Below are 22,120 nucleotides of genomic sequence, written 5' to 3' on the forward strand. Positions count from 1 at the left end.
GTTTCAGCTTGACCATGCACGGTCCAACCTCATCTGGAATCTTAAGACGCGGGAGGAACTGCGGGATGCTCTGGAGGGGGAGATGCGTGCTTTTAACGTGGATCGTGAACTTGGAAGTGCCACAGTCATCTCTTGGAACCATCAGGAATTTGAGGTGTAGTGTGTGCTCAGCTGTGGTGTGTTAACCCTTAGTATAATGGTCATGTGTTGCACTTCAGAATATTCAAGAACAAGCTCAGCTTTGTGAATGTGAGACATATTTGTCTACAATACTGTCTAAAACATGTAACTTGGCTCTAAAATTGAAAATGTGAAATATATATTTAGAGGTTCTTCAAATCTTTAGTACAATCCCTGGCAAAAATTATGGAATCACCGGCCTCGGAGGATGTTCATTCAGTTGTTTAATTTTGTAGGAAAAAAAGCAGATCACAGACATGACACAAAACTAAAGTCATTTCAAATGGCAACTTTCTGGCTTTAAGAAACACTATAAGAAATCAGGAAAAAAAATTGTGGCAGTCAGTAACAGTTACTTTTCTAGACCAAGCAGAGGGAAAAAAATATGGACTCACTCAATTCTGAGGAATAAATTATGGCATCATGAAAAACAAAAGAACGCTCCAACACATCACTAGCATTTTGTTGCACCACCTCTGGCTTTTATAACAGCTTGCAGTCTCTGAGGCATGGACTTAATGAGTGACAAACAGTACTCTTCATCAATCTGGCTCCAACTTTCTCTGATTGCTGTTGCCAGATCAGCTTTGCAGGTTGGAGCCTTGTCATGGACCATTTTCTTCAACTTCCACCAAGGATTTTCAATTGGATTAAGATCCGGACTATTTGCAGGCCATGACATTGACCCTATGTGTCTTTTTGCAAGGAATGTTTTCACAGTTTTTGCTCTATGGCAAGATGCATTATCATCTTGAAAATTGATTTCATCATCCCCAAACATCCTTTCAATTGATGGGATAAGAAAAGTGTCCAAAATATCAACGTAAACTTGTGCATTTATTGATTATGTAATGACAGCCATCTCCCCAGTGCCTTTACCTGACATGCAGCCCCATATTTATTATTATTATTATTATTATTGAGGATTTATTTCATTCATTTAAAAGAAAAACAGAAAAGCAAAATTAACAAAACATTACAAACCATTGAACGAAAAGGAGTAGTTTGGAAGAACAAGTCTTATATATTCTGCCCCTTTTTTACAACACAATCTTGCAAAGCATCGTCAATCGACATCATTGCAATTCTGTGACTTTGTCACATGCCACCGACTTCTTTCCTAATTTTAACCATTATTTAAAAGACTACATCCCTAATAGATTACATTTTAAACTTCAAACATTCTACACATTATTAACAGATTACATTTTTGGCTTTGTCACAGCCCACTGACTTATTTCATAGTTTCATACTTACGAAATACATCAAGTTTAATACGTTTTTTAAATAATTTAAGCAACCTTGATTTTTTTTTTTTTTTTTTTTTTTTTGAGGTTGTTCCATAATTTTACACCATTCACTGCAATACTCCGTTCCTTTATCTTGGTTCTGAATCTTGGTTTTTTAAAGACTTCTATGCCCTTCAAATTATAACTACTTACTCTTTTTTCAAACATATTTTGAATGTTTATTGGTAAGGTATTGTTATTCACTTGGTACATTATTTGTAGTAATTTCAAATCAACTAAATCATGAAATTTAAGTACCCTATACTTAATGAACAATGGATTAGATGGATCTCTAAATCGACTGTTGCCAATCACTTTTAAAGCTCTTTTCTGCAAAATAAATAAAGGTTGTGTATAAATTGTACATGTTGATCCCCAGACTTCTACACAATAAGTCAAATATGGAACAATCAATGAATTGTACAGTGTTAATAATCCATAACTATTTAATGAATATTTAACTTTATGCAAAACAGCAATGGCTTTATTTCAAACAGCAATATCATCAATGACTGTGGAAATTTACATGTTCTCTTCAGGCAGTCATCTTTATAAATCTCATTGGAACGGCACCAAACAAAAGTTCCAGCATCATCACGGTGCCCAATGCAGATTCGAGATTCATCACTGAATATGACTTTCATCCAGTCATCCACAGTCCATGATTGCTTTTCCTTAGCCCATTGTAACCTTGTTTTTTCTGTTTAGGTGTTAATTATGGCTTTTGTTTAGCTTTTCTGTATGTAAATCCCATTTCCTTTAGGCGGTTTCTTACAGTTCTTACACAGACGTTGACTCCAGTTTCCTCCCATTCATTCCTCATTTGTTTTGTTGTGCATTTTCGATTTTTGAGACATATTGCTTTAAGTAATCTTGACGCTTTGATGTCTTCCTTGGTCTACCAGTATGTTTGCCTTTAACAACCTTCCCATGTTGTTTGTATTTGGTCCAGAGTTTAGACACAGCTGACTGTGAACAACCAACATCTTTTGCAACATTGCGTGATGATTTACCCTCTTTTAAGAGTTTGATAATCCTCTCCTTTGTTTCAATTGACATCTCTCGTGTTGGAGCCATGATTCATGTCAGTCCACTTGGTGCAACAGCTCTCCAAGGTGTGATCACTCTTTAGATGCAGACTAACGAGCAGATCTGATTTGATGCAGGTGTTAGTTTTGGGGATGAAAATTTACAAGGTGATTCCATAATTTATTCCTCAGAATTGAGTGAGTCCATATTTTTTTCCCTCTCCTTGGTCTAAAAAAGTAACCGTTACTGACTGCCACAATTTTTTTTTCCCTGATTTCTTTTAGTTTTTCTTGAAGCCAGAAAGTTGCCATTTGAAATGACTTTAGTTTTGTGTCATGTCTGTGATCTGATTTTTTTCTACAAAATTAAACAACTGAATGAACATCCTCCGAGGCCGGTGATTCCATAATTATTTCCAGGGGTTGTAGATGCTGCAGCCAGAGTGCAGCCTTTTGCATCAGGCAGAGAGGAGACAGACCATGTGACCTTCTCTGGTCTCTAGGAATGGCCGTGAGTTAAAGATCGTATCAAGGAGAGATCTATTTTACAGATGAGAATTTGTAGTTCAGGAAGTGTTCGAATGAAGTCCCTGATCTGTTAATGCAAACATGACAAATTTACACGCATCAACACCCATTGACCCAAGAGGGTTAAAACTTACTGCTGCCCAGATCTTATTTAATTTATCATTATGTCCATTAGAACAATAATCTTGTTAGTCTGGAGCAGCACACAGAGGAATACATGGTTAGGTGTAAAATTTATGCTCAGTGCTGCATGTAAAATGTTTGTTCTTAATTGCAGGTGAAATATGAGTGCCTTTCTGATGAGATAAAGATTGGGGATTATTACTTGCGTCTACTGTTAGAGGAGGATGAAAACGAAGAATCGAGTGCCATCAAAAGATCGTAAGACTCCAGTGTAACAAGTCTGCAGGAACGGTGTGAGTTGGTCCTGGATCCCAGAAGAAAATTTATTCTCATCTCTATCTTTCTCTTAGATACGACTTCTTCAACGAGCTTTACCATCGCTTTCTGCTTACACCCAAAGTGACCATGAAGTGCCTGTGCTTGCAAGCTCTCTCGATAGTCTATGGAAAGTGCTATGAGGAGATCGGCCCCTTCACAGACACAAAATACATTGTTGGCATGTTGGACCGGGTAAGCATGGGGACACTCACAGCAAGTATTCATAGTGTTGTCATGCTGACCTTGGATTTCTGTCTTTTTCTAATGCTGAAATGCACGGTTACAGTGTACAGACAAACTTGAGAGGGACAGACTCATCCTCTTCCTCAACAAACTCATTCTCAACAAGGTAAGATGGTGAAGGCAAAGTGTTTTTGCCATTGCACTTTCATCAAACTCATGCTGCTGCTGCTTTTGCAGTTTTAGGGAATAATGATGTTGTTCTGTAGAAAAATGTGAAGGAGGTGATGGACTCAAATGGGGTGCGCATCTTGGTGGATCTGCTCACTTTGGCCCACCTGCATACCAGCAGAGCTACTGTGCCGCTGCAGGTGAACACACAGCTGTAGCCTCTGAGTTGTTTGAAATTAATAGCTGCAGTGATTTCATCATTCCAGTCTCTATAAACCATAGATGAGACTCCTTTGAGCAGCACACCACTTGTTAAAATCAGATGCTGCGTTTGAAGTAGACAGTCTTAATTTTCACAGAGCAATGTCCTGGAGGCCGCACCTGACATGAAGAGAGAGAGTGAGAAAGAGTGGTACTTTGGGAATGCAGACAAAGAAAGAAGAGGACCTTTTAGTTTTGAAGAGGTATGTGGTATTCCTGTAAGTTTTAGATGGAATTAAATGTAATCTAAATAAACTGAACTGATGTTCTGGGTAAATTAATTCAAAATGTCCCATAAAATCATATTTAAATACATCTGAAAGCTGCATTGTAATGAATATTACATACTGTATTAATGAACAATTTTCTGATTGTCTTTTCCCGCCCCAATTACATAGAGCTGGTGCTTTATTGCTTCTGTGCGTCAGCATGCTTGCTGTGGACCTACTCGGGCTCTCTTTATCTTTGATCATCCAGAACTCAGTGGCATCCATCACCAGTGATTTATCTAATACTTATTATATAAAGGCTGAGTGGATCCTTTTCATTTGATTGGTGCTTTGTATGTCACGTGACATGGGTTATTCGTCCCATTTGTGTTGCATTGCATTTACCGTGCAAATATGGTTCCATTTACCATGTAAATTTGGTTCCATACGTTTTGTACCATTGCACGCTGTGAACCCTGTCCACGCGCACACTAGTGGAGATGGTGTTTAGCTAAACATGGTGGAGTTTGTTTTGCTGACGGACGATGATTTGAACAAGCTAATTGACGCTGCTAGTTCTTCTAACACAAACGCGCACAAAAACCTAATCCACTACACCATAATCCATCTGGAGGCATGAAGAGCTGTTAGGATGAAAAGCTGGACAAATTTCTGACGCAATTTTTCCCTGGACTGAGGAAGTACACAGGCTTTTTGTTTTTCTTTTTGAAGTATCACAGACTATCTAACTGTTTCCAAGTTGACTGAGAACAATTTTGGACTCCTATTTAAAGTTTGTGTTGAGAATGTTGTCAAAGCACCACATCAAAATGTAAGTCCCTTTTCTGTTGTTTACAAATTAATATAATATCAAATGACAAGCATCTATTTTAGCCATTGTATAAAACAAATAATTCATGTTTTTACATTCTTTTCAATGGAATAAATACTGAAATCCTAATCATTCATTATTTGTATATTGTATAATAGCTGGGTGGATCCTTATCATTTGATTGGTGGGTTGTATGTCACGTGACATGGATTATTCATGCCATTTGCCATTATGTTTAATTTACCGTGCAATAGTTCTTTTTTTAACGTACAATTTTGGTGCTATATGAAATGTGCTATTGCATGCCCTGACCATCGCGCAAGCTCACACTACTGGGGGCGGCGTTTAGCAAAATATAGTAGAGTTTGCATTGCTTACGGATGAAGATTTGAAGAAGCTAAGTGACGCTGCTAATTCTTCTAACACACACACAAAACTAATCCACTGCGCTGTTTGCTGCGTTCACACCGGACGCCACAAATTCGCGTCCCTTGCCTGGTGATGGATGCGCCACCATCGCCCAGTGTGTCACTCTGCTTGTCGTTCACACCAGACGCCACAAATTCATCATTTGCTGCAGGAGCTGCGTCTGGATGACCGCCGCTTTCAGTGGTACTTCTGCCTCTCCAGGACCCAGTTTGAGGACCCCCTGTCCCGTTCGCGTGCACATGTGAACAAAGAAAAAAACAAACTGGCTGCTGCTGCAGTTCATCGCTTTCCCCTCCAACTCTGTCATAATTGTTATAAACCAGTCACAATTTGTTTTATTATACATGTGTAGTACATCGCCAGGAAAGCTCGTTTCTTAAAAAAGCAGGGAAAAATTCAACAGACATGGACATCCAACTGCAAAACATTTATCAAATTGAATGGAACACCAGAACAAGCGAAGGTTATGGTAATCAGGAACATCGAGGATCTGGACAAATATGACCAATAAGGTATGAGGACACAAACACATCACAACACCATGACACAGACCAGAGGAACCTATTCATCTACTTACATCATCTACATCTGGAGACAAGAAGGATATAACTCAAAGGATTGCTGATCATGGAAAAGTAGAACTGAGAACATTTAAATACACAGACCACAATGTACTGGACTTGGAGCATGATATAGACCCGGACAATAATTTCTTCTCAAATATCAATGACAGTTGTTGCTATTATACAGATGAACAGTTTAATCGGATCATTAAAACGGATAACAAATTATCAATAATCCATTTCAACAGCAGAAGTTTATATGCAAACTTTAACAACATTAAAGAATATTTAAGTCCATTTAAAAAAATATTTAACATAATTGCTATATCAGAAACATGGATCAATGAAATAAAGGAATGGATTTTGAACTGGATGGATATGAATTTAATTATGTAAACAGAAAGAATAAGAGTGGAGGAGGAGTGGCTATGTATGTGGATAAGAACATGGATTATAAAATAGTAGACAATATGACAACTGTGATTGATAACTTATTAGAATGTATAACTATTGAAATATGTGAAGAAAAAAGCAAAAATGTATTAGCTGTATATATAGAGCACCAGGATCTAGTATTGAAACATTCACTGACTGTATGGGAAAAATGTTCTCAAAAACTAATAAAAAAAAAACTGTGTTCATTTGTGGTGACTTAAATATTGATCTGCTCAATCCAAATAAGCATAAAATAACAGATGAATTTATCAGTATAATGTACAGTATGAGTTTATATCCAAAAATCACCAGGCCAAGCAGAATTACATTCCATAGTGCTACCTTAATTGATGATATATTCAGCAATGATATTGAGAATAACACTGTGAGTGGATTATTAATCAATGACATTAGTGATCATCTACCAGTTTTCATCATTTATAATAGAAACCATCGGCGGAATCAGCCAGAGGAGAAAATAAAATACAGGCGAGTGCGGACAGAGGAAAACATGAACACACTAAAGAAGGATTTACAGGAGCAAAACTGGGAAAAGGTATACAGTGCAAGTGATGTTGATAGTGCATATGAAACTTTTTTACAAATATTTACATCATTATATGATAAAAATTGTCCAATTAAACAAGACTACAGAAAACAAAAAATCCAAGATCGACCATGGATCACGAAAGGGTTACGAAATGCATGTAATAAGAAAAATACACTGTATAGAGAATTCATAAAACTAAAGACTAAAGAGGCAGAAAATAGATATAAGAAATACAAAAATAGATTAACTAATATTATACGGGTATGTAGGAAGGAATATTATAGTAACATATTATATAATAACAAAAACAATATTAAAGGAATATGGGATATATTAAATAGCATTATCAAAAATGGTAATAAAAAAACAGAGTTACCCTCAGTATTTCATTGATAATAATGTCAAGAAGGAAAATAAGGATGAGGTAGTCAACAGTTTTAATACTTTTTTTGTAAATATTGGACCAAGCTTGGGAGAAAAAATTCCCAGTTCCCAACCTGAGGATTGAGATAATAATATCATAGAAAGAAATCCATGTTCAATGTTCCTCACAGCAGTGGATGGAAAAGAAATTATAGACATTGTGAATAATTGTAAATATAAAACATCTACCGATTTAAATGAAATTGATATGGTGGTGGTAAAACAGGTCATTGAATGGATTGTAGAACCATTAACATACATCTGTAACTTATCATTTCAAACCAGTAAATTTCCCAATCAAATGAAAATGGCTAAGGTTGTGCCGCTGTATAAGACTGGGGATAGACACCACTTCACAAATTATAGACTTGTTTCTTTGCTTCCACAATTTTCCAAATTATTAGAAAAGTTATTCAATAATAGATTAGACAAATTCATAAATAAACATAAATTACTTACTGATAGTCAATATGGATTCAGAGCACATAGTTCAACATCACTTGCATTAATAGAATCAGTTGAGGAGATTACAAACGCCATAGACCACAAATTACATTCAGTTGGAATATTTATAGACCTTAAAAAGGCTTTTGATACAATCAATCATGACATATTAATCAGTAAACTTGAACAGTATGGGATTAGGGGGTTGGTGTTGCACTGGGTGAGAAGCTACTTAAGTAACAGAAAACAGTTTGTGAAGTTGGGGGAATATACATCATCATACTTGGACAATGCTTGTGGCGTCCCACAGGGGTCAGTATTGGGTCCAAAACTGTTTCTAATTTATATAAATGATATTGTCAATGTTTCCAAAATATTAAAATTAGTATTATTTGCAGATGACACAAGCATTTTTTGTTCAGGGGTTGATTTGCAGGAGTTACTGAGGAGGATCAGTATAGAAATGGGAAAATTGAAAATATGGTTTGACATAAACAAATTATCATTAAACTTAAGTAAAACAAAATACATGTTATTTGGCTATTGTAATACAGACATACAGGTTCAGTTACAAGTCGAGGGGGTAGATATTGAAAGGGTACATGAAAATAAGTTTCTGGGGGTGATAATAGATGATAAGATAAACTGGAAGACTCATATAAAACATATACAAAGTAAACTGTCAAGAAGCATTTCAGTTCTAAACAAAGCGAAACATATTCTGGACCACAACTCACTCCGCATTCTTTACTGCTCACTGGTTTTACCATATTTACAGTACTGTGCAGAGGTATGGGGTAATACTTATAAAGGTACAACACAATCACTATCAGTAATGCAGAAAAGAGCTATAAGAATTATTCATAATACTGGCTATAGAGATCATACAAATCCACTATTTTTACAATCCAAATTCTTAAAATTCACAGACTTGGTTCATTTTCAAACAGTACAAATCGTGTATAAAGCAATAAACAATTTACTTCCAGCAAATATTAAAAATATGTTTTTTAACAGATCAGGTGATTGCAGTCTGAGGGGGAAATTTAATTTAAAGCATCAGTGGGCACGAACAACATTAAAAGGTTTCTGTATTTCTGTCTGTGGGGTGAGGATGTGGAACAGATTGGGAGTGGGGCTCAAGCAATGTACAAGCATGAACCAGTTCAAACAGCGGTACAAAAATGTTTTTTTTTCTAGGTATAGGGAGGAGGAAGGGTAATGAGGGTTAGGGTGTTTTTGTTTTTTGCTTCGGTTTGTAAATATATAGTATTTTGTATGCAAGTAAGTATGTGTAGGTGTATATTTATGTTTGTGTATATATGTGTGTATATGTGTATATATGTGTATATGTGGGTATATATGTATATATATGTGTATGTATGTTGATATATATATATAGATAGATATATCGGTTTAGGTGTGTAGGAATCTGTGTATATGTGGAAAAGGGTATTACTGGTTGTGGGGAAGAAGGGGTAGGGATAAATAAGCTGATGCTTCACGTAGGAACTTTTTTGTTGTTGTCTTTACTGATCTATCTTGTAATTGTTGTATCAAATGTTCGAAATAAACAGTTTTCATTCATTCATTCATTCACATGTATGTACACAGTACACTGTGTAGTTAATAAAATTATCTTCACGGACAATTCATTCGCACGCGCGCATGTGAACACAAAAAAAAAAAACCTGGCTGCTGCTGCAGTTCATCACTCTCCCCTCAAACTCTGTCATAATCGTGTTAAATAAAGGACAAAAGGGGCATAAGTCCTGCTCACAGGCTGATTGCCAGAGACAGGACATGTCCACATCAAGTATAAACTCCAGACATCTCCACATCACTACATATCCAATCCCTGATTGGTCATCGCAGCGCGACAAGACGAAAAAGTTCAGATTTTCAACTTGGGGAAGAGGGCGACATGACGCGATGCAACGCGATATCACTCCACAAACGCACCAATCGCTCAAAATCGCTTTATCCGTGTCCATCGCGTTGCATTGCGTGGCTTGGACTTTTGTTGCACCACAGCACTTCCTTCCATAGGGATTACATGGCAACCTCTCGCCGTCGTCGCTCACATGGCATCCGGTGCGGCATTAGGAAGAAAAGCTGGACAAATTTCTTACGTGATTTTTCACTGGACTGAGGAATTACAAAGTCTTTCTTTTTTTGACATCACAGACATTGTCGTTTTTGAACTATCTGTTTTTCTAAGTTGACTGAGAACAATTTTGGACTCCAATTTAAAGTTCATACTGTTCACATCAAAACACCAGTGAAACACTAAATGTAAGTCCCTTTTCTGTTTATAAATTAATAAAATATCAAATGACAAGGATCTATTTTGGCCGTTATATGAACAAAAAAATCAATGTTTTTCTTTCAATGGAACAAACATTTAATTCTGTGAAAGCTGGAACATACAATTCAACGAGATAAAGCAGAGTTGAATGGTATGTTCCATCTTTCACCTCATGAAATATGCATACCACTGAACTCTGTATACTAGTGTCTTCCAGTCTGCATGAAATAATACAAATCAAATGATTAACCCAAAATGCCCGAATTCAAGGGTAGACACAAACATTTTTCTGAAGAAGATGGACAGTGCTTGACTTTTTTGGAGTCTAGTGTGGTAGCTGTTTCCACTTACCTTATGTATCACATTGAATTTTTCTTGTCTAGATGCAGGAGTTTTGGGACACGGGTGTCCTCACAGTGAAGACCCGCTGCTGGGCTCAAGGGATGGATGGATGGCGCCCCCTACAGGCCATTCCCCAGCTGAAATGGTGCCTCTTGGCTACTGGGCAGGCAGTGATGAATGAATCTGACCTGGCTACATTAATCCTTAACATGCTCATCACCATGTGCTCCTACTATCCGAGCAGGTGAGACTACAAAAAATATCTCCTCTGTCTGTGTGTCCCCAGAAACTACCACCACCTGCTTTATCTTACAACCATCTGTTATATTAAAATAATGGTACTCGCCCATAAAGAAGTATTGTTATGTGGTGGCTTTTTCTGAAGCATTAAAGTGTTTAACTGTAGCTCTAACCTACTTATTTGCTTATTACACAGAGACCTAGATAACGCCATTATCCGCCCGTTACCAAAGATCAAGAGGGTGATCAGTGACAATGCTTGTCTTCCTCACATTGTCCAGGTAGCTGCTCCTTTAATTGATTTATGTCCTAAAAATGCCACCATACCTGCTGTGGTTGATAATCATTTTTCTTCTTCCACCCTTCGTCCTTCCCAGTTGCTGTTGACCTTTGACCCCATTTTGGTGGAAAAGGTTGCAAATGTCTTATATCTGGTGATGCAGGACAACCCTAATCTGCAGCGTCTGTATTTGACTGGCATCTTCTTCTTCATCATGATGTACACAGGGTCCAACGTGCTTCCTGTGGCAAGGTGAAATCACACCACAATAAATGACGTGTGCTGTTGCACCAACACTTTGCCACATTTTGCTCCCTAATAGAAAGGATCAGATATTGTATGATTCATTCTTTTTGTAGGTTCCTGAAGTACACTCACCTAAAACAAGCCTTCAAATCAGAGGAGGTAAAGCTTGACAGTTTAAGAATCAGTTTTTTCTTCTTATTCTTCATCCTGTGATGGTACAATTGATTACATCTCCTGTATCCAAACTGCTTTACAAAGATTTTTACTTATTTTATTTATTTTTGCCCTTTCCCAGGCTAAGGGTCAGGACATAGTCCAGCGTAGTGTTCTTGGGCCAGTGCTACCTGAAGCAATGGTTTGTTATCTGGAGAACTACGAGGCTGAGCGCTTCTCTGAGATTTTCCTTGGAGAATTTGATACTCCTGAGGCTATTTGGAGTAGCGAAATGAGGTAAAAAAAAACAAAAACAAAAAAACCCAAAACAAACAACAACAACAAAAAACAAAAACAGTTATTTATGATCTGAATGTTAAAGTGCTGTAGATGTACTTACTTGACACTTGATTTATCGGAAGGGACTCGAAGTAGAGCCCCTGCTCCTTAGCATTGAAAGTAGCTGGCTGAGGTGGTGAAGATGCCATGGTTGTCTCCCTAGAGAGGTCTTCCAGACACCTCCAGTTTGAGGGAGCCACGGGGAACACCCAGGGTGTGCTGGAGGGATTATATCTCCCAGTTGAGTTACAGAACTTGACTGAGGATGGGAAACTGTAGAATTCATTGTTTAGTTTGCTTCTTCCATGACCTGAATAAACATCAGCAAATGAAAAAAATGAATGAATGACTGACACCTGGTTTATATTTGCCTTGTCTTGATTCAGGCGGATGATGATCGAGAAGATAGCTGCCCATGTGGCTGACTTCAGTCCCAGGCTGCAGAGCAACACGCGGGCCCTCTATCAGTACTGTCCCATCCCAGTGATTAGTTTCCCTCAACTGGACAATGAGCTCTTCTGCAACATCTACTACCTCAGACATCTGTGTGACATCACCCGGTTCCCTAACTGGCCCATTCGAGATCCTGTATGTCTCCAATTGAGAAAATTATTCAGTTGATGTCACATAGAAGTGTTCTTATGTTGTGATAACTGTTGCCATTACTCCCACAGGTGAAACTGCTAAAAGACACTCTGGAAGCCTGGAAGAAGGAGGTAGAGAAGAAGCCTCCCTCTATGTCTATTGATGATGCCTATGAAGTCCTTAACCTCCCCAAAGGGCAGGGACAGTGAGTGTTTTATTCTTTAAAGCAGTCAATATGGTTTGGGACCTATCTTGGAGAACTGGACACATATTTGTGTTATTACATTTGTCTTTATGTTTACTTTTATCTTAAGGCATGAGGAGAGTAAAATCAGAAAAGCCTACTTCAGACTGGCTCAGAAATACCATCCTGACAAGAATCCAGAAGGCAGGGTTGGTATTTTGGTCTTTGCTTACCTCATTTGTACCTCAGTTGTTGTATTGTCAATAGGTTTTATTTTTGGAAACTTTTTCCCCCCACTTACCCCATTCAGGAAATGTTTGAACAAGTTAATAAAGCGTATGAGTTCCTGTGTACAAAGTCTGCCCGATTCATAGACGGCCCCGACCCAGAAAACATAATCCTCATTCTCAAAACACAAAGCATCCTGTTCAACAGACATAAACAAGGTACAGCTAATATTGTTTATTTTGGTGCTCCATATTGGAGGTAATCAGCTTAAACTGCTAATCATGTCATTGACTTCAAATGGCAGAACTGGAGCCGTATAAATACGCTGGTTACCCCATGCTCATCAAAACTATCACGATGGAGACAGAGGACAGCCAGCTTTTCTCCAAAACCTCCCCTCTCCTTCCGGCCGCTGCTGAGTTGGCCTTCCACACAGTCAACTGCTCGGCCCTTAATGCAGAGGAGCTGCGCCGCGAGAACGGCATTGAGGTATTCACACCATCGTAACTCCTGAATTATCATTTAAACCGTTTTAATAAGGCTCGGCTGTTTACCGCATAGAAACATGGGAGTAAATCAATGACGAGTTATCGCTTGTGCTTACAGATTTTGCAGGAGGCTCTTTCTCGTTGCGTTGGTGTTTTAACTTTATCCAGTAAGGCTGAAGACATGGCGGTCCAGGTAAAGTGACGGCAGTGCACTCAATCTATTTAGTTATATGATATATTAGAAAGAACAGTTGCACTTTTACTTGTGCTACAGGTGTGCGGGCACATCTGTAAGTGCTACAGTGTGGCTGCTCAGTTCGAGGAATGCAGAGAAAAGATCATTGAGCTGCCCAACATCATCAGGGACCTTTGTCACATCTTGTTCTATGGAAAGGTGAGAATGTGGGTCCTTTTCATGTCTGTAATATTCTTTGCAGTCCTGTTTTGTTTTTTGTTTTTTTTTAAGAATGGGAATGAACAAACTTGACTTTTCTAGCTGGAAAGGCATTTCTATAACTATATTTAACCATCACTTGTAACTAATCCAGGATAATTCATCAACCCTGCATCGTTATTAAAGGAGGAATAAAATGGGGTGCAATGTGTCAAATTATGTTAAATTATATGAATTTGTGATCCATCGCTGTCCTGAAATGCCAGGAAGTAATGTAATTATTTCTTCAAATGACTGGCAGCCCTGAATTTTTAAATTGAGGTATTTCATTACAAATGATTTGCTATAACAGGTATATAACACATACAAGCAACTAGTCTGGAGGGTATTACTTTCTGAACCTGCTCACAGAGCTAGTTTCGTGTTGGGTCATCCCATGTGACACTTAAAAATTTGGGCAGGATAAGTATGTGTGTGGTGCACACAAATTGGTTTCATCGTTTGCATTATTTCCTCTCAGGGTCTCCCAAAAACTGCAGCCCTGGCCGTACAGTGTGTCAGCTCCTTTGCAGTGGACTTCTTTCTTCAGACCCACTTGTATCACGCTGGTGTGCTTTGGCACCTGATGGTCTACCTTTTCAACTATGACTACACCCTAGAGGAGAGTGGTGTGCAGGCAAGTCAGGACACAAACCAACAGGAGGTTGCTAATAATCTGGCAAAGCTCAGCCTGATAGCTCTCAGTCGTCTGGGAGGCTACACCCAGACACCACATACTCCGGATGGGAACAATCCTGCATCAGCATTTAACGGGGTGGAAGGCACACCTCCGGAGAACCCCACAATTCGGAAGAGCCTAGCAGCCATGCTGACGCCATACATTTCAAGGAAGCTGGGAAGTGGCTCTCCTGCAGAGGTTGGTTCACCACATGGATGGGTAGTGTTTTTGAGACGTAATGAAGCATTAATGCACACATGCATCCACACCAACCTTTGTTCATCACTTACTGTTGTTCATTTAGGTGTTGAAGTTGCTTAATTGCAACTCTGAAAACCCCTACCTCATATGGAACAATGGAACACGAGCAGAGTTGCTGGAGTTTCTGGAAGGACAACAGGAAGGAAACATCAGGAGGGTAGGAATAACTTGTGCCTCTTTCAAACGGATGAAATTTAACCTTTGATTTGAGGTTGATCCATCTTTGTCAGTCCCCACCCCATTCCTGGAGAGATCTGACATTGCTTTGCCACATTTCCACTGGCTTGGTGAAGTAAATCTTTGCCAAGGTTAACTGAACTGTAATTATGCGAGTTAAGAGTTTTCACTCAGCGGGGTACCTGAGCTGAATTGAATTGTGTTCAGCGTTGTCATGTAAATGTCTCAAGTAATTCACCACTTTTTCTGATGCCTGTACATAATCATAGTAATAACCATTAATGTTAATAAGCTGAAACTAAAGTTAAGAGGTGGTGGTTAACGATAAGGTGATGTTCCCCTCTCCGGGAACCATCACCTTATCGTGGTGGAGAGGTTGGTTTGTGTGCCCCTATGAACCTGAGAGCTGTGTTGTCTGGAGCATTTGTGCTCCTGGTAGGGTCTCCCATGGCAAATTGGTCTCAGGCGAGAGGCCAGACTAAGAATGGCTCACAAGACACCATGATAAAATGAGGTAGAAGAAATGTGACCTGACCTTAGTATTCTCTGGAGTTGCCCAGGGGGTGAGGCGCCGGGCGGGTGTGGGGATCCTCACGAGGCCGCTATGTTGGAGTTTACTCCAGTAGACGAGAGGGTTGCCTCCCTGCGTCTTTGGGTGGCAGGAGGAAAACTCTGACTGTTGTTTGTGCATATGAACCAAACAGCATTTTGGAGTATTCGGCCTTCTTGGAGTCCCTGAATGGAGTCCTGTATGGGGTTCTGTGTGGGACTCCATTGTTCTGCTGGGGGACTTCAACGCACACGTGGGCAATGACAGAGACACCCCGAGAGGGGTGATTGGGAGGAACAGCCTCCCTGATCTAAACCCGAATGGTCGTTTGTTATTGGACTTCTGTGCTAGTCACAGACTGTCCATAACGAACACCATGTTCGAACATAAGGATGCTCATAAGTGTACATGGTACCAGAGTGCCCTCGTCCGAAAATCGATGATCGATTTTGTGATCGTTTCATCTGATTTGAGGCCGCATGTTCTGGACAGTCGGGTGAAGAGAGGGGCAGAGCTGTCAACTGATCACCTTCTGGTGGTCAGTTGGATCAGAGGGTGGGGGAGGACTTTGGTCAGACCTTGTAAGCCCAAACGGCTAGTGCGGGTGAACTGGGAGGTGATGGTCTAGTGGTTAAGGTGTTGGGCTTGAGTCCAGAAGATCATCGGCTCAAATCCCCGCCTGACTGGAAAATCACTAAGGGCCCTTGGGCAAGGCCTTTAATCCCCTATTGCTCCCGGTGTGTAGTGAACGCCTTGTATGGCAGCACCCTGACATCGGGGTGAATGTGAGGCATGATTGTAAAGCGCTTTGAGCGTCTGATGCAGATGGAAAAGCGCTATATAAATGCAGTCCATAACTGGGAACATCTGGAGGAGCCCACTGTCTGACAGATCTTCAACTCGCACCTCCAGCAGAGCTTCTCTAGCATCCCTGTGGAGGTTGGGGGCATTGAACCAGAATGGGCAATGTTCAAAGCTTCCATTGCTGAAGCTGCAGTGGGGAGCTGTGGCCTGAAGGTCTTAGGTACCTGAAGGGGTGGCAACCCTCGAACACCGTGGTGGACACTGGTGGTCAGGGAAGCCGTCTGACTGAAGAAGTAGTCCTTCCGAGATATGTTATCTCAGAGGACTCCAGAGGCAGTTGCAAGGTACCAACGGCCCGAAGGGCAGCAGCCTCTGCTGTGGGGGAGGCAAAACAGCGGGTGTGGGAGTAGTCCGGAGCAATCATGGAGAAGGACTTTCGGTTGCCACCGAGGTGCTTCTGGCGGACTGCGAGGCACCTCAGGAGGGGAAAACGGGGAACCATCCAAGCTGTCTACAGTAAGGATGGGACTCTGTTGACCTCAACTGAGGATGTAATCCGGTGCTGGAAGGAACACTTTGAGGAACGCCTGCATCAGACCAGAGCGCCCTCTATAGTAGGGGCAGAGCTGGAATTTGATGGAGGATTTTCACCAATTTCCCTGGTGGAAGTCACTGAGGTAGTCAAACAACTCCGCAGTGACTAGGCTTCGGGGTTTGATGAGATCTGTCCAGAAATGCTGAAGGCTCTGGGTGTGGAGGGATTGTCTTGGATGAGACGTCTCTTCAATATTGCATTGAGGTCTGGGACAGTGCCTAAGGAGTGCAAACTGGGGTGGTGGTCCCATATTTAAAAAGGGGGACCAGAGAGTTTGTGACAACTACAGGGGCATCACACTACTCAGCCTCTCTGATAAAGTCTACTCCAGGGTGCTGTAAAGGAGGGTTCGGCCGATAGTTGAACCTCAGATTGAAGAGGAACAATGCGGGTCTGTCTTCGTTCCTACTCTCACCCATGGTCATGAGTGTTGGGTCATGACCAAAAGAACTAGATCGCGGGTACAAGTGGCTGAAACGGGCTTCCTCAGGAGGGTGACTGGTGTAATAGGGTGAGAAGTTTGGTCATCCGTGGGCAGCTCGGAGTAGAGTCGCTGCTCCTTCACGTTGAAAGGAGCCAGCTGATGTGGTTCGGGCATCTGGTAAGGATGCCTCCTGGGCGCCTCCCAAGGGAAGTGTTCCATGCACATCCATCTGGGAGGAGACCCCAGGGAAGACCCAGGACTAGGTGGAGAGATTATATCTCCACACTGGCCTGGGAACGCCTTGGGATCCCCCAGTCAGGGGTTGGCAATGTGCCCCAGGAAAGGGAAGTCTGGGGTCCCCTGCTGGAGCTGTTGCCCCCGCGACCCGAACCCGGAAAAGCGGTTGAAGATGAGTGATTGAATGAGTCAAGATAACAGGGAGCACTGAGCTGTAAACATGAATTCTACTTCATGTTGTTACAGTTTGCATATCCCAGCCATATGGGAAAGTGGCCGTTGTAATTGGCAATTAGGATGTATTTTTTGTTGTTGTTGTGTTTGTTTGTTTTGCCTTTATTGTTTTTGTAGATAGTCGATTACTGAGATTAGTGATTATGATGATATTAACTTGGGGGGGCTTGTACATGGACCACACCAGCAATCCTCAGGTTATGAAAGGTTATTTAGTATTGTTTGTGGCATAGGCTTGTACTGAATATCCAACTCCTCTAAAAGTAACAGTTCAAGACATGTCTCTCTTCCCCCCAACCATGATGTCTTCATAGGGTGAAAATGACAAAAGCTTTGGTTCAGAGTTCATGTTCAGTGATCACAGCAAAGAGCTAATAGTTGGGGAGATTTTTGTCCGGGTCTACAACGAGCAGCCATCTTTTCCACTTGAGGTGAGTAAAGCCAAAGATTATGATAAGATGGCATTCAGCCTGCTTTTTTAAAATCACTGTTCCTTTTATTAGACTTCTACTGTGTACAGTAAACTTTTTGTGATAAATTGGTGAACAGAATCCTGAAATATAACATCCCTTAATCCTGTGAAGTTGTTTGACATGGAGACACATCAGTCACATGACTGAATGAAGCAGTCCTCCCATCAAATCTCTGAGTTTCCGTTTGAATGTGTGTTGAAATGAAAGTGCAGGCTTCAACCTATATACCAGCTTTTAAATTTTGTTGATGTACCCAGTAAAACTTGAATATGATATTTTTTGCCAGGCTTTTTCCTGATTATTATGGTAATGTTTGGAGCGGTGCTTCCTGTGATCACATCATCCAGCATGCATGCGGGGGGACTTCGCTCCCCAATTACAAGTGGAAAAAGCACGACTTTCCCTATATCATTTGGTGGAAAATGCAGGACACAAGCCAAATAAAATTATCACAGATGAATGTATTTGGTTGTGGAGGCACTGCCTTTGACGTGCGCGTGAACGTCTCTCTTTTTATGGACAACAGGAGGAGTGACACGCCTGTGGGTGGGGTCTGTGTCCACTGTCTTGTTTTTGATAGGATTTGTTTTTTGAGTGGCACAAGTAATTTGTGTGTCATCTTATTGCATTGTAAATAGTTGTATAAAAAACACCTGAGGCATTTCCTGCATTTTAATGTAAATAGTTGTTTTTAGTAGTTTTTGCTACATTTATACATATGTCTTTGAAATTTACAATTTATATTTGCATTCTAAGTTATACAAACGACTTGTTAAACATGTTTGCAGTTTTCACAGTAAAATCAAACTTTTTTTCTATTTAGGTTTTGTTTTTGTGGGACTTTAGGTTCACTGCATTAATACAGTATGTTAGAATGAAAGAAAAGTTGTAAAGTCACACAGGTGGAGTTTTGCTGAAAAACAGCACCAAACAAGGCAAAGTTTTTTAAGTTAAAGTATGAAGATAAACCAAAAATAGTCAAAAACGGCCTAGACTCCAGAGGGTTAATATTGAAAATACTGCAGCCTGGTGACTGTGTTGATGAAGAAAGCTGGTAAAAGAAGTTCTCACCAAAAAAAGTTTTTCAAAGGTATATTCTTGCATGAATGACACCATATATCATTTCAAAAGAAGACCTGTCTTTTCTGACCTTGAGCTCTGGGTGTACAGAAATATATTTGCAATTGCACAAAATTCAACTCGATGGCTCATCCAAATATAAAAAAACTGCAGAGCTTATATAAGACAATACAACCCGCATAACGTAACTTTTAATTTTGATACATTCTTACAGTGCTGTTTAAACACTACAGACATCTGTGTTTCCCCCTTTGTGGCTCTGTCCACCTTTGCAGAACTTCTGGATCCTGCTTACAGATCAGGGTTTGTCTCACTATCTTCAAACCTCTGCATATTTGGAGATATAATCAATGTCAAACTTCCAATCAAGCAGACCAAGCCAACATGTATAGTGCCTGTGATTTTCAAGAAAAGAGTAATGTCAATTGGAAAGTAAACTGTTTATATACACTCATTGAAGTGCCTCACCAAACGTATATCAATGGCTAAAATGTCAGCTTCGTCACAAGAAAACTTTCAACAAACTTCAGCTCATTAATTCTTAACCTGGAGGTTTTTCTTTAACGTACAAACAGCCTGGTAATGATGCAGCTTATGTTCCCACACAAACTCATTTAATTTTTGAGTAAGTTCTGTGTCCATGCATTTATATACATATATCTACACGTGGATGACATGAATGCATGTTTGCACTTATGTTCACCCACTACTCTGAAAAATGCGTACTTCCTCAGCACTAAAATTACAAGTATATATATCAAGAAAGGGGGGAGTGTACTTTTAAGACTTATACATTTTTGTATTTCCTAAAATGAACATGGTTTATTTGAACTTAATGTTGTTGTATTCATGTGATCTGTGTAATTATTTTTTTCTTATTATTGGTTATTTGCTTGTATGTTGAGCTCTTTCAGAGTTTCTGTTTGAAAGTGCTATATACGTAAATAATTGTATTGCAAATTGTTAGAAAATCCAGTAACTTGTCATGCTGCAATGATGTGCTTTATTGTCTTTGTTCAGTTTCCCAAAGTATTTGCAGCTAGCCTTCTGGATTATGTCGGCTCCCAAGCACAGTACCTTCACACTCTATTGGCTATGAGTCACAGCAACAAAGTCGAGTCTCAGCAGCACGCTGAGAGGCTGCGCTTCGCTGAGATGGCCTTAGAGGCGCTCCGTAACGTGATCAAGAACAACCCTGGTGAGTTTTTCCTTTCTAACTATCACATGTCAGATGATCGATACTCGCTATTGAAAGCATAATGATTCATTTTCTGAAATGACAGGTTCTGAGTCTGAGTGCATCGGTCATTTCAAGCTACTCTTCTCTTTGTTACGAGTTCACGGAGCCGGCAGAGTGCAGCAGCTGGTTTTGGAGGTACAACTCAGTTTTTTGTTTTCTAATCCTCATTGTTTCTGAAATAAGTATCAGAAATTCCTGCATTCGAGTTACACTGGTTTTCCTTGAAGGTTGTAAATACAGTGACGTCCAATCAAGAATGTGTGAGCAACATTGCTGAAGCCCTGGTGTTGTCCAACCTATTATTATTGCTTCACTCGTTACCCTCCAGTAAGAACATCTGTGCCCTTTGAGGTTTTTTATTTTTAATCTACGCTATTCCACTTGTGCATCTTTAGTCTAAAATATTTAATTGCAAATTGTAGGTAGACAGATGGTGCTGGAAACTCTGCATGCTCTCACTTCCAACACAAAAATCATCAAAGAGGCTATGTCCAAAGGTCAGTGTAACTCGACATTTCAGCATAAACTATTCCACACATACTCAGAGGGTAATTCAGTGAGTCATTGTTCACGCAAATGTGTTTCACAGGTGCCCTGATCTACTTGCTGGACCTTTTCTGTAACTGCACACACCCCCAGGTTCGCACCCAGACTGCAGAGCTTTTCTCCAAAATGACCTCTGACAAGTTGGTTGGGCCAAAGGTGAGTGTCTACAGGGTCTGCTTCAAGAGCATGTTGTTGTGTAAGTTTTTCAAATAATATGCAAATACACTTTAAGGAATAAGAATCTGGATTCCAGTTCCGAAACTGGTTCCCAAATCGGGAACCACAGAATCTCATCTCTGCTGTTTGCGGACGATGTGGTTCTGTTGGCTTTGTCAAATCAGGACCTTCAGCGTGCACTGGGGCAGTTTGCAGCCGAGTGTGAAGCGTCCGGGATGAAAATCAGCACCTCCAAATCCGAGGCCATGGTTCTCGACCGGAAAAAAGGTGCCTTTCCCTCTTCAGGTTGGTGGGGTGTCCTTGCCTCAAGTGGAGGAGTTTAAGTATCTCGGGGTCTTGTTCACGAGAGAGGGACGGATAGAGCGTGAGATCGACAGACGGATTGGTGCAGCGTCTGCAGTGATGCGGTTGCTGTATTGTACCATCGTGGTGAAGAGAGAGCTGAGCAGGGGGGCAAAGCTCTCGATTTACCGATCGATCTACATTCCGACCCTCACCTATGTTCATGAGATTTAGCTCATGACCAAAAGAACAAGATCGCGAGTACAAGCGGCCGAGATGAGTTTCCCTTAAAGATGCAGTGAGGAACTCGGTCACTCGGGAGGAGCTCGGAGTCGAGCTGCTGCTCCTCTACGTCGAAAGGGGCCAGCTGAGGTGGCTCGGGAATCTTTTCCGGATGCCCCCTGGACGCCTTGCTGGAGAGGTGTTCCGGGCACGTCCCATCGGGAGGAGGCCCCGGGGAAGACCCAGGACACGCTGGAGGGACTAAATTTCTCAGCTAGCTTGGGAACGCCTTGGGATTCCCCCGGAGGAGCTGGGTGAGGTGTGTGTGGATCGGGAGGTCTGGGCGGCTT

At 40.6% G+C, this 22,120-nt stretch overlaps 1 protein-coding gene across 4 annotated transcripts in view; it reads left to right on the top strand.

Moving 5' to 3' along the window:
- LOC117507142 (dnaJ homolog subfamily C member 13) overlaps window positions 1-22,120 on the top strand; it is a 96,538-nt gene that overhangs the window by 62,266 nt on the left and 12,152 nt on the right. For all 4 annotated transcript variants that reach the window (XM_034166960.1, XM_034166952.1, XM_034166944.1 and 1 more), the window contains 26 exons: window positions 1-154; window positions 3,303-3,406; window positions 3,499-3,658; window positions 3,753-3,815; window positions 3,916-4,017; window positions 4,177-4,281; window positions 10,655-10,857; window positions 11,050-11,134; window positions 11,231-11,385; window positions 11,493-11,538; window positions 11,675-11,829; window positions 12,258-12,459; window positions 12,546-12,661; window positions 12,771-12,849; window positions 12,951-13,086; window positions 13,173-13,357; window positions 13,475-13,549; window positions 13,631-13,750; window positions 14,271-14,666; window positions 14,773-14,886; window positions 18,065-18,181; window positions 20,324-20,501; window positions 20,587-20,678; window positions 20,771-20,870; window positions 20,966-21,040; window positions 21,133-21,245. In XM_034166960.1, the coding sequence (XP_034022851.1) occupies window positions 1-154; window positions 3,303-3,406; window positions 3,499-3,658; window positions 3,753-3,815; window positions 3,916-4,017; window positions 4,177-4,281; window positions 10,655-10,857; window positions 11,050-11,134; window positions 11,231-11,385; window positions 11,493-11,538; window positions 11,675-11,829; window positions 12,258-12,459; window positions 12,546-12,661; window positions 12,771-12,849; window positions 12,951-13,086; window positions 13,173-13,357; window positions 13,475-13,549; window positions 13,631-13,750; window positions 14,271-14,666; window positions 14,773-14,886; window positions 18,065-18,181; window positions 20,324-20,501; window positions 20,587-20,678; window positions 20,771-20,870; window positions 20,966-21,040; window positions 21,133-21,245 (3,430 nt within the window). The remainder of the gene's footprint in view (window positions 155-3,302; window positions 3,407-3,498; window positions 3,659-3,752; window positions 3,816-3,915; window positions 4,018-4,176; window positions 4,282-10,654; window positions 10,858-11,049; window positions 11,135-11,230; window positions 11,386-11,492; window positions 11,539-11,674; window positions 11,830-12,257; window positions 12,460-12,545; window positions 12,662-12,770; window positions 12,850-12,950; window positions 13,087-13,172; window positions 13,358-13,474; window positions 13,550-13,630; window positions 13,751-14,270; window positions 14,667-14,772; window positions 14,887-18,064; window positions 18,182-20,323; window positions 20,502-20,586; window positions 20,679-20,770; window positions 20,871-20,965; window positions 21,041-21,132; window positions 21,246-22,120) is intronic.

The sequence above is a fragment of the Thalassophryne amazonica genome, chromosome 1 (genome assembly GCF_902500255.1).
Source record: "Thalassophryne amazonica chromosome 1, fThaAma1.1, whole genome shotgun sequence".
In the NCBI taxonomy this organism is placed as follows: Eukaryota; Metazoa; Chordata; class Actinopteri; order Batrachoidiformes; family Batrachoididae; genus Thalassophryne; species Thalassophryne amazonica.